Source organism: Pterocles gutturalis, unplaced genomic scaffold, assembly GCF_000699245.1.
Source record: "Pterocles gutturalis isolate BGI_N339 unplaced genomic scaffold, ASM69924v1 scaffold9914, whole genome shotgun sequence".
Classification (NCBI taxonomy): Eukaryota; Metazoa; Chordata; class Aves; order Pterocliformes; family Pteroclidae; genus Pterocles; species Pterocles gutturalis.
The window spans coordinates 1-13,077 of NW_010130659.1; the positions used below are offsets into that span (position 1 = coordinate 1).

General features: G+C 39.7%; 1 protein-coding gene across 1 annotated transcript in view; it reads right to left on the reverse strand.

The window, feature by feature from the left end:
• Positions 1–4,314: 4,314 nt before the first annotated feature.
• Positions 4,315–13,077, reverse strand: part of THOC2 (THO complex 2) — a gene marked incomplete at its 5' end in the record, with an annotated part of 45,001 nt that continues 36,238 nt past the window's right edge. Inside the window, 6 exons of the mRNA XM_010080293.1 lie at positions 4,315–5,185; positions 7,616–7,663; positions 7,763–7,839; positions 8,493–8,650; positions 8,727–8,796; positions 9,145–9,282. Of these exons, the coding sequence (XP_010078595.1) occupies positions 7,636–7,663; positions 7,763–7,839; positions 8,493–8,650; positions 8,727–8,796; positions 9,145–9,282 (471 nt within the window). The remainder of the gene's footprint in view (positions 5,186–7,615; positions 7,664–7,762; positions 7,840–8,492; positions 8,651–8,726; positions 8,797–9,144; positions 9,283–13,077) is intronic.

A 13,077-nucleotide genomic window follows, 5' to 3' on the forward strand; every position in this document is an offset into this window, starting at 1 on the left:
CCCCTCCCCGCCCCCCCCCTGCTCCTGTTTAGTGCCCTGTGGGGAGGCAGGTTTGGCTAAAATCCCCCCGTCCTGCTCTGGAGCCATGCTCCAACTTTTCTTTATTTCATCCGTCATCAATAGAATAATTACTGAGACTGGTTTGTAATGTGGCACCACCACAGTACCAGCATCACCAAATGGCTTTCCGGCTTTCCCTGGGTGCGGACATGGGTACTGGCAGCAGCCACGCTGTGAGGCAAGGAGCAGCCGGACACCCAGACACCAAGCTGGTACCCAGACAGGAGCTGGTGAAAAGGAGCCACCATACACACCTTACAGCCATCGTAACAGCAAAACCTCTGCGCCTTCCCAGTTACCAGCCTTTCCACACGTAGCTGGTGCCTCGCGTAGTTGCTAAAGCTCACTGGCAGCACCTGCGTCGCTGATTTTGCTGGATGCTGTGACATGGGCAGGCTGATGTGCTGCCACCATGGTCTGACACAAAGGGCAGGATGATGAAACCTTGATGCACACACCAAGTATTTATTTATTGCTGTTTCTGTCATTGACATGTTAGTCCTAAAATATTTATGATGGCTATGGCATTTTAGGATGACAGAACATCTTATAGAAAAGCAAGAGGACAAGATCCTGCTCTGCAGCAACCTGTAATCAGAAGAGCAGGAGGAGCAGGGACAGCACCATGGGAAGCGATGGAGCACAGGGCAGGAAGAGCAGCGGCTTTGCAGCAGCACATCACCTCCAGCTGGCGAAGATGCTGTTGACATCTCCAAGGAAGCAGACAGAACTGCCAAGTGAACTGCACACCTAAAAGTGAACTCAGAGCCCATTTGTGGCAGCAGATGAGGCTTGAAACCAGCATGAGGGGTGGCACCTGGCAGACAGTTACAGGAGAGTCTCACATCACCTGTGCTGTTGTGGTTTCAGGTCTTTCTTACTTTATCATAGTTTCAGGCAATGTGAAAGAAGCAGTGAGGCACTGAAAGCATTAAACAAGCTAAAGCCAAAGGGAGACAGTTCTAAGGAAGGGCTGGGAAAGCTGGCAGGTGATTACAGAACTGCCCTCGAAGAGCAGGGACCTGCTCAGACACCGCAGGGCTGAGGAACAGGGCTCAGCTGGTGGCTGGTCCACAAAGGGTTAGCGTTGGGGTCGATGAAAGCACCCCAGCCTTGATGGCAAGGTGAGGGTAAGGCGCACAAAGCCTATAAAAAAATGCACAACACAAACTCCAGCCATGATGCTGGTAATGACTGTTGCTTTAGATAATGTTTAGCATATAAATAAACTAATTGACCAATTAATGAGCACATGGCAGATGCTTGGTACACTGTAATGAGTAGGGAAACGTATAACACAAGAAACTGATGAAAGGAATAAAAAAACAGAGCTGCAGTCTGTGCAGGAGAGCAGGAGTGGTGCTGGTGCCCCAGCCCTGACAGCGAGGTGCTGCCTGATGGTTTTGGGGTCAAGGCCAGGAGGCTGGAGCAGGAGGGACAGGGACAATGACAAGGGGTTTGGTCCCCTCTGCAGCGACAGAGCGAGGCAGAGCAGACAGCAAGGGAAAGGGGGGAATGCCAGAAAGCTGGGGTGAGGAGCTCTGGGTCTGGGACAAGCCAGCTCCAGCTGTGGCCGTGTTTCCCTCCTGCACAAACCCACTCTTCGGGCCACATGGCCCGGCAGCACCTTTGCCTTTAGCCACATGGAGAAAAGAAAAAAAAACCCCTAAAGAGCCACATGGAGAAAAGAAAAAAAAACCCTTTGACGCTCAGAGGCTGGAGCAGCAGGCTGTGGTTCTCCACACATTGCCATTGTTCGGAGCAACACTGACATGCAGCGGCCGATGGCGGGGGGAGCGCGGCCTTGCCCCAGCCCAGCAGGCCGCAGCCGGGGGCCCACGGTGTGAGGCCTGTGAGGAGCCCTGAGTCCTCCCCAGCCAGCCCAGGAGCCCCCCAGGCCTCACCCAGCTCCTGTCCCCCCGTTGAAGCACCCCGAGCCCAGCAGGACCCCATAGGAAAGGCAGGTCCCAGCCAGCCCCCCCTCTTCCAGCTCAACAGTACCCAGTTCAGCCCATCGCCATTTGACCAGCTCCTTCCCACCCCGGCCACCATGCCCGCCCTGGGTGCAAGGCTGGCACTTTCCAAGAGGAAGAGGTGTTTGCTGTGTGCTCGGGGAGGAGGTTTTTTAATATTGTTCAAAGCTTTTCGACAAATATTGGATTTGAATTCCAAATGTGGGCTGAGCAGGCTAATTACCAGAAAAACCTACAAAATTAATGTGAGGGCCCCAGTTTGATCTGAGGCAAATAAATATAAATGGTATTTATTTAATATTCTCCTGCCCTTTAAACAAGGGAAGTTTGCCATATTCAGGCAAAATAGCTGATTATAAAATAGCTGAAGGTGTGACCTACCACAGATGCTGCAGATTACACACAGCAATTAGAACATCCCATCAGACAGGCCACAGCAGAAACGGAGCTTGATTAACAGGTGCTTTGCACCCTGGCCAGCTCTGGAAACACAGCCCCCTTCTTTCCAAGCTTTCCCAGCCCTCTGGGACTCACCCATGCCCCTCAAATGGCTTTTCCCCCCTCCAGGTGCTGCACTCTGTGTACAACTCCATCACCAAACGCCCCTGAACCCTCGCTGGTGCCTCCACTCGTGCGGCTGAGTCTCTGCAGAAACCCACACAGAGAACAAGGACCAGCTTCGGGGAGAAAACCATCCCACAGGCATGAGCCTGTTCTGCGGCCCCCTCAGGAGATGGGGACATTGCAGAGCACATCTGGGTCAGCCCAGCTGCAGCACGAGTTCAGTAATTTCCTTCTGGTGCTGCAGTTTGCTGCTGGTGTGTATCTCTGCATTTGCCACCCCAGTGACAGGGTCAGCATCCCGCATGCCGTCTATCCCTTCTCCTCTCCCCCAGCTGCTCACGGGCCAGTGTAAGTGCTGCAGGGCTTCTGCCACATCACAGGCACTGCAGGCAAGGGACGAACCCTCGGGCCAAGGCAGGTACACGGATCCTCAAACCTGAGTTTTAAACGCTTGTTCCAACTCCCCTTTAGGCGTCTGGGCTGACAGGTCTCCTGATCTGTTTGGAGATGATTACGCTGTATTCACAGACCCCAGGGTGACCTTTTCCTTTGCCCAGCTTCCCCAGCTTCATCCCATCTCAGTGCGAGAGCACGTCGGCAACCAGCCAAAGCTTCGTCTCATTCACACTCTGGTAAATCCCAAGGACTAGAGTGACTGTGATGGAAGTATTTAATTTTAGACTGTCCTAATGAGTTAATTAAATACCCAGGAGCTTTCAGCTTGGTTACTCTCCTTCTTAGTAATTCTTCCTCACCTCTAATTAGCTGGGTAACTCTTACCTATTTCCTTCCCAATTTGTCTCTCTCTTGCACTGCGGGACAAGGGCTTGTACACTTCTCCAATTCATTCAGAAATATCCTCTAGTTAATAAGAACAAAGCTAATCAGAAGAGTTTTACTGATCAAGTCTATAAGCACTACAATTTCTTAATATTCAGTATTTTCAAATGCAGCCGACAAGGAGACACCCCTCTGTCCCAAATCCCAGATTACTGAAGACACAAACTGACCTTCACAGAGCACCAGGGATGCTCAACTTTTAGTTCAGTTCCCTTTCTCTACATTAAAAAAAAAAAAAAAAGCACCAAGCCAAAACCTCACAATATTTAAAAGATTAATAAACCCCTGTGTTTAATAATTGTCATACTCGATCCAAAAAGGTTAGGGTTTTTATCATTATCATTGGCAAATATTCTATTAGCTGTAGGTTTGCTTTTGTTAATGTTGAATCTATGCAAAAAAAAAAAAAAATCTATTTCTAAACACTCCTGGGAATAAAACAAATTAATTTGCATTGTGGACAGTACCTGCAGGCCATCACAGGACCATGCTGTGTCAGAAGCCAGAGTCCCTTTTTTGTCAGGCATTAAACTAAACTGTTCAAACTGAACTAAGACATTTTCAAGACACTCTCAGTCTAATGTAACTAAATTAGGAAATGGGAAAAAAATACAGCGCCAGCGATTTTAATGACCTTTGTATGAGAGACAAATGCCTCAGGAGAAATATGTAAACTTGACTGAGTGCCAGCAAGCAAACCCCGAGCTTCTCAAAACCAGGGGAGAAAGGTAACACATTTGTCACTTTACAGTAGGCACCACACTAATTAACCCTTTGCATTTGTTAATGAGCAAAGACAGAAAACACTCTCCCACAATTCCAATATCAAATTTTCATAACAATACATAAAGCAATAAAGTGACCACACACAGAATGATTTACGACCCATTGAGAAAACTATTGTTTATTTAGAAAAAAGGTTACACTGGTAGAATTCAGCAGATAAAAAAATTCTTTTTTTTTTTTTTTTCTTTTAAAAATGTCATTGTGAAACTTTTCAGACTAAAGTTCAGCAATACAAAGCTCCTGTAGCTGTAATTGAAACTTAATTTATTTCGGTTTTGAAGAGAGCATTTCCAATCAATCTAAAAACAACATGACAAACAAAAGGTGTGGCAAGGGACAACTGAGCACAGGTTTAGGTTGGGATGGAAAGGACAGGGTTCATTCTTTGTTTCTTTAAACAAGTCAACGTTGTACACAATATACAAATAATCCCTAAGCATTGCATGAAAACAGTGCTCCCACTTGACTTTTTTTTTTTTTAGTCACTGATATTAAAAACAGGCCAAGTAATAAATAAAAACTGAGTTTAAATGAGGTAAATCCAAAAAGGTTCAATAACTGTTTATTTGTGGTTTTCAAACATCTAAAAGAATGCATTTCAGATTGAAAGAATTACTAAACTCAGGCAGTATTTTTGACAACCTAAAGTGGAATTCTGTACACATGAAACCTCATTTGCACTATGGCAACTGTTTTGTTTGCAGCACATTGTGCTAAAATATGGAATAGGTAACACTTTCAGCCAGGTACTGAAAATAAATGTGTAAGAAACTAAGCAACAAGTTAAAATACAGTAATGTACAACTCAACAATTAAATCCTCAGCATGGGGAAATAAAGCAGAGAACTGAATAATTTAAGGAGATGCAGATGGGTCCTCTTCATTCACAAATTTCTGTGCAATCTATACTCTGGAAAATACATTTCTGGTCACAGCTGGATATCTTCCCATTTCAATCTCACCTGCAACAAAGGCATATACAACTGGAATTAGATGTTGTTCAAACTAATACTGATCTCATACCTTAGCATTTTATTCCGTTCACAATTCAAAGAATGAGGGGGAAAATAAAACTATTTTCATCAGTCACTCATTCCCTAGTTCTAGTTTAATCCACAGCAAGAACTATATTAATGCGAGCACTGCATTGTAAGTAGTGAGATACTAAGTTAAAGATACAAATGAGATGCAAGTAGTCACTCGTGAAGGCAAAAACTCTTCTAGAAATACAACCCCCCTCAAAATGTTATCATCTCTAAATTAGGCAGGAAATAAATGCAGTCAATCAGACATTGTACATTAGGATGCAAACTTCACATTTTATTATTAAAGAAGCTGCAAGTCCTCAGTAGTGAACTTCATCTACCAAGACTGATTCTTTTTTCCAAAAGTAACACTTAAAGAAATGGGGAAAAAAAACCTGGGATCCATCCACAGTGATCAGACAATAATGGCTATGAAGGACAAAGAGTCAAACAAAAATTCCATTAAATTATTTCCAAAGAGTGCTCATAATTTTCAGTTTAGAAGCAATTCACAGAAGCATCTTCTATTATTTCAAGAAGATAAACTAAAAAGAAATAGCCCTAAGCAGCAATAACCTGAACTGGTATCTTTGTTAACAAACACCCTCCAAAGAACACACAGTATCAGCATAAGCTTTGTTACATTTGCCATCCTCATATAATTGCATTTCAATGTAACATACATTGTTACATTTGCCATACCCATATAATTAAATTTCAAAAACTATGAGGCTGGAAGGGACCTCTGAAGACTGTCCAGTCCAACACCCTTGCTGAAAAAGCAGAATTAACTAGAGCAGGTTGCTCAGGGCTGTGGCCTGACAAGTTAGGTTTTGAATACCCTAAAAAAAGGCAGCTCTACCACCTCTCTGGGCAAACTTACAGTTTTTGACTGCCCTCACAGTATAGATTGCCGCCCATGTGCCCATATCTTAAAATTGAATTCACAACAAATCATGTTTGTGAAAGGTAGCGTCACTTTCTAGACCAGCCAAGACAGTCATGAAAACTAGAAAAATTTTCAGCCTCAATCCTTCTTCAAAATCAGAGACAAAGAAGGACCTGTGCATTTAAAAACGTTGTCTTCCCCCTCTTTTAACAGTATCAGCATGTCTGGGGAAAAGGAAAACTCTGCCTGCATTATATGTTGTTCAGTAGTCACAACAATACTACTCTATGAAAGCAAGTGATATCAAACTGTGAAAAATGTGACTGAATAAAAAAATTATTTCTGCTTCATTTGTGCTTGCATTGACAGAATCTACACAAAGTTTTAACAGATACAATTCTAATTCTCTAAATAGAGAACAAACATAAGAGCTATAAAGCACGTGGACAATTTGTGAACAGAGTGAGAAGACACATTATTTGATATTTGTTGCATACTATCAGTTATTTTCATGTTTACCCAACATATACACGCTTTTTAAAATGTAAACTGTCCACTGCTTTATGCAGAAAAAATAGTAGCTGTGGGTGACTGAAGTTGCGTAGGTCAGGTGAACTAATTTTAAGTTCACTGGGGCACTTTCCTTTCTTTACTAAATAACTAAAAATTAAACATTCAGACATTCTTAAAAAGTCTAGATGCAAAGAGGAGAAAAAACCCCAGCCCTCATGCCCTTAATACTAAATTTAAGTCTCCACATATTTGCATAGGTCTGAAAAAAAATTCAGAACACTGTCAAATTGAAAGAACAATTAATTTTTCTAAAAGCTTCAGTCTGAATATGTGTTCCTCAAAATACTGTGAAGTTTCTTTTCTTTCTGAAAACAGTCAATGCTTCCATGCGAAAGTTTTCCTTTGGCTTCTTCCTCCTCAAATCTGATATGATATAAACAGAGATAGCAAATTGACTTACTACGCTATATAGAAGTTTGGTTTAAAAACTAGTGTTTTTGTTAAAGATAAAATAAGAAGAGGCTACAAAACTCAAGCTTCCAACATATTAGGCAAGATATTATTAATTAACAGGTAGATTATCAAGACTGCTGACTATCAGGATCACATGGATTCACCTCTGGTTTTGTATGGCAACCTTTCCTGGGAAAGTGCCAAACATGCAATTACATCAAACACTGCTGATCCCCCACCCTACTGTTTTTTTTTGTTCTGTTGCCCCCAAAAAATTGAGCATCTATACGATCTCTACACTGATAACAGTGAAAGTTGTTTTCCCTGGGATAGAATTAAAAAAAAAACCATAACAACAAACACAAAGCCAACCCAATCAAACAAAAAAACTCCCAAATCCCATCCTAGGTAATTTCAGCCCTTTCACAGTCAGGCTGTTTTGTTTGTGGATCCTTTACCAGTCAAAAGGAGCAAGAGGAGATATCAAGTCAGAGTAAATAAAAAATGTTTACCTTGACTGTAACAATCAACATTATCTGTGCTTGTCTGAAGATTTATGAGTAGATTCAGCATTAAGGAAAAAACAATATTTTACTACATACAATAGAAGGAAGATAGTTTTCTGTATTTTTCTGAAATATTAATATGTAAAAGGATATTGTTTCTTTTCTTCTTTCCCTCCAGTGCTGTCTCTTTTTTCCTTCTTTTCTGCTTTTTCCTTATCATGTCTTGATTCCTTTAAAAAATACACATATGGGAAATAGTTTATTACAGTATACATTGCATAGTCTGATAGAAGGATTATACATATTTGAAGTCATAACTGGCCACAGCTAAAAAACAAAAAAAAAAATCAGAAAGTAATCAGTTTCTACAATTTCTGAGATTATTCTAACTTTGTCTCACAGTTTTATGATAACAGTTATAACTAAAGAGTTACTGGGAATTGTTGTTTGGTGTTTTACAAACATGACTAAAACATACTTACCTGTTTTCACAAAAAAAAAAAAGCTATGCTCACAGATGCACTTGTAAATCTGAATACAAGGCAACTAGTTTATATGTAAATTAACGCTGCTTCCACATATTTGCTCACCAAACCAGTCTGCAAATATTCTATTCAAAACCTGAAGTATAACTTCTGAATTTTCCTGGCTACTGCTGAAATGAACTATTCCTCCAATTTATCCTGCCAGTGGTGACTACTGAAATACTTAAGAGCCACAAGATACCAGAATTTCCAGAAGAGTTTTCCTACATATTCACAGCATATATTTTTAATTTAGGCCATAGAGCAGCAATAAAATTTAGGAAAAAAGAATCAGCTTGTTTGGTCAATAATAACAAGGAAAAAAAAAAAATCAACAAAATGAAAAGAGGTTATTCTACCTTTTTGCTACCAGAGGAGCTCTTCTCCATCTTTTCTGCTTTAATTGAATCACCTTTCTCTTTTCCTGAAGATTTTGATTTGTTCTTCTCCTTCTCCTTTTCATTTAAGCGAGGGGAATCAGAAGGACTTTCGCTTTTACTATGTTTTGAAGAACCAGCTAAAAACACAACAGAAAGTTGTAATTCACACCAAGGAAAAGCCTAATACACACACACACAAAATAAAATACATACTTGTCCCATTTTCCTCTTTGCGTCGTTTAGTCGAATCCTGTGGTACATCTCGGTCACTGTTTGAATGATCCTGGCACCAAATACAATTATGCAGATGTTAGCAGATTAAAACATACTCCCGAAGCAGCAACCGCTTATGTTATTTTGGAGAACTAATTTTTGAATACTTAAAATGTAACCGAGTTATTACATCCTGTGTTAAGTTTCTTGAGATCAGTTTTGAAGGGAAAAAGTTTTGAATGCATTACTGTAAACCGACCTTTGAAAACGTAACAGAACAAAAGAAAAACAATCCTGATTTGGATCACTTCTGCTTGGATAGGCTGTACTGTAGTACTTATTACTGAAAGGACTTTGAACAGAAAGCCTTCCAAGTATATACCAACTTTCTAAACTAGTTCATAAAAATGTCACCAACCCTTTTTCGATCTTTCCTGTCCTTTTCATCTTTCTTCTCTCTCTCTCTGGATCTTTCCCTTGACTTGTCCAAATCTTTCTTGTCCACTTCTCTCTCCTTACTCTTGGACATTGTTGGAGCAGTGTGGTTAATGTAGTGCTGTTAAATTAAGGCAATATCACCAAACATATTAATATGTATTCTTAGATGTGTAAATAAGAAGTCTTACTGTAACATTACAGATCTAGCTCAAAGAGTAAGATTAATACTTTACTAGCAAAAAAAAAAGTGACTGAAGACACTTTCAAACTTGTCATCTATAATTTAACCTATAGCTTGTTTTTTTTCAACACTGAAAACGCTCTCTCTTAAACACTCTCTCTTAAACTGAGACACTTATATTAAATACACACGATGTTGTTCACCAGTACTATTTGATACATCAAAACAAATCAGACAGCATTACTATTGGAACAGGATGTGCAGATTCCTGGACTGACTTAACACTTGCAATCTTGCCTGGAATGAATGAATGGAATCAGCTGGTTGAATAGGTTCAAATAAGTTTTTGAAGAATAATCTTAGTCCACAAAGTATTTAAGTCAATACTATGAATAATATGTTCTTTCATCTCAAGTAATGCAAAACTCCACATTAAGCCTAAACTTCAAATAATAAAAGCAGCCAAACACTGGAAAGATCTTTGCTTTGTAACATGTTCTAGATTGTTACTCCACTCTCTCTTCTAAACCACTTCTGATAAGCTCTGTAAAACATACTAGTTTCACAAAGCTAAATATTTTTAATATAAACTGGGGACGAAGGGGTGGAGAATAGAAAATAAGTCACAGTAACGTCAGGTGTAACACTTGAGAAAGTGTAAAAGCTACTGTGTATATATACAAAAGGTGGCACAGGTATTATATAAATACTTATGTGCTACAGTAACTAATTCTGCCTTTTTAAATACAATTACATAACTAGACCTAAGAAATATTTTTCATAAACTTCCAATGAGACCACATTTTAAATTAAAAACACCTTTCCTCGGTACTTTATATATTTAAGTTACAGCAACACAGATTTAAATCAGTATATTTTAATCCTTCCCCAGTTCCATAAGCTATCAACTTTATTTGGGGAAAAAAATAGTATGTTTTAATTAACATGTTCTCTGTTGTTCTTTTTAGAGAGACATCTTACTTAACACCAAGGAAAGCGGTAAGTGGAAGATTAGTTTAGAACAATCTAGAAATCACTTGAACCAAACCAAATACTGTTTCAAATAATTTTATTCTTCTAATTAAATTAATCCTGTCCTTCTCCAGTTCCAGTAAATGCTTAACTTACAAAACTTCATGTTACTGGTCCTGTGTTAGGAGTCACACTAACAACATTAGCTCTCTTTTCCTTTTATTACTTAACTGGAATTTTATTATCCTCCTACGTCGGACACAGAACCTTCAATAATCTTTTCACTACTTTTCCTTTCTGCTCTTTTCCCTCACTCCTCTTCTCTTGTCACATTTCCTACATTGCCATTTCACAAATAAATTTATCCTTGCTCCCCTTTTTGCTGTCAACTTTTAACAGTGACTTGCAGATGTTTATTTTTCTACGCAGGCTTGTCCAGTTGTCTCCCAGAGATGTCTTCCAAGTGAGAAAGCAAACACGTAGCTCTGCTTTCTCCTATTTCATTTCTTATGTTCACATGGCTGTTCACAACAGATTCCACTGCTCTTCTACCATCCCAACGCAGAGTTTTGGAAAACGGCATCCCTCTCACCCCCCTTTACACGAAAAGGCCAGATTTAGCTCATCAGGCTTTATCAGCTTGCTTCCAGAAATGCTGATAACTGAAACCACATCAAATTTTGGGCACTGTTGTACATTGCATAACTTGGGCAAAGGCCAAAGCAAATAAACACAAACCTAAATCAAGTCTGGCACCATTTCTTTTATAACCTGCAATGTAAACTAACATTTCAATGGTCTAGCCCCAGAAACTGGGCAGTCAGGAATAAAGAAAGCCTGTAAGCGTTGTGACAGCACTAGACTTCTGCTAACTTTCAGTGGAAGCTGAACTCATAAATGTTACAGGCTTCTGAATATCTCATCCTTCCCCAAACAAGTACATGGCAGTAAAGAAGAACTTGCCTTACACCATGTACAGGGGACATTGTCTAGAAGTGCCTTAGGTCTCTTAGAGTGGCACTGAAGAATGAAAATTAGTTCATTAAGTGAGAGAGAATAGAAAAGAGCATTTAGAAGAGGAAGGAAAGGGTTGGACATCCCCCATCCCCTAAACACTTAAATAATAAATTCATTAAAAAGTCACACAATGCAATACGCTTCCAGCTAAGTCATATTAGAGTTAATTCTAAAATGTAACTTTTCAGATTGACTACCAAAATAAAGCTGTTCATTGATCATTTAATTACAAATAGCTCCACTGTCTGCTTGATTACTACATCAATGTGTTAATAACTAAAATACATAGTTTTAATAAAAATTTTGCTAAACTAATGACAACTTCAGGGAAGTTTCAATTAACCACTTGGACCTTGACTGATATATTAAGGGAGGGAAAAGTGAGATTAAATAAACTACCATACACCACACTTCAGATAGATGTGAGCTCAATACAAAACATTATAGTTTTCTAACTTCAAAAAACTTAAATATACAAGAGAACATTACAACGATTTAAAAGTCATTCTGTTAAAGTATATGGATTCAATCTACAGACACTATAATTTCATCAATTGTAAGAAGCAAAGGATGTGTCCTATATACACTCTCCCTATAAGCAGGTATGGTCGGTACTGAAAAGATTCAATTAAAAAAACCCATTAGAGCTATTCTGAATTAAAACATATAAAGTGCTCTGAACACTTTGTTTATATAAAGAGAGCTACAAGTAAAACATCAGTGTGAATACAGAATAGGGAGTGATAATCCATTATGTATTTTTAAATTAAGTTAATATAAGTAATCCTAAATAAACCCATACATTATCCAGAGAGTCCAAACGGTCAGCATTCTCCAAGTGATAAACATTTGTGCTATTAATTACACACTGATCTGACTGTGTAATCAATCATCTTAATTGCAACTTTAGAAGATTTGATTCATTTCCTATTAGCCACATACCCTAATACATTAGCAAGTTTACACTATTTGTGACTGTTACTATGCAAGTAGTTGAGTTTAAAAAAAACCAACAGAATATTTTCAGAATCTGTCTAAAATATAATATTCCAAAATGTCATTCAACTCATATCCTACTCTGAGCGCTTGCCAGGCCACACCTGGAATACTATGTTCACTTTGGTCCTCACTATACAAAAAAGGTGTGGACAGGCTGGAGAAGGTCCAGAGAAGGGCCATGAAGATGATCAAAGGACTGGGACACCTGCCATATGAGGAAAGGCTGAAAGAACTGGGCTTGTACAGCCTGGAGAAAAGTCAGCTTACGGGAGACCTTATCACCATGCTCCAGTATTTAAAGGGTGGCTATAAAGAAGATGGAGCCTCCCTTTTTACAAGTGGTCGTAGTGAGTACAATTTACTCCTGGGAAGATTCCAATGGCATACGAGGACAATTTTTCACAATGGGAACAACCAGACATTGGAATAATCTCCCCAGGGCAGTGGTGGATTCCCCAAGTGGACATTTTTTAGATTCAGCTGGACAGGGTGCTGGGCCATCTTGTCTAGACCGTGCTTTGCCAAGAAAGGTTGGACCAGATGATCCCTGGGGTCCCTTCCAACCTGATATTCTATGATTCTATGAGCTCTTGAAAGCATTCTTCAGCATACATTCTCATAAGGCACTGAATCTGAAGTGCAGTTAACAGGAAGCAAACGCACAAAGACGATAATTTAAGAGGTTGTCTGTGATGCTTAGAAACATAATACTATGGCACTAAAACATGAATACAACAGTAGTAA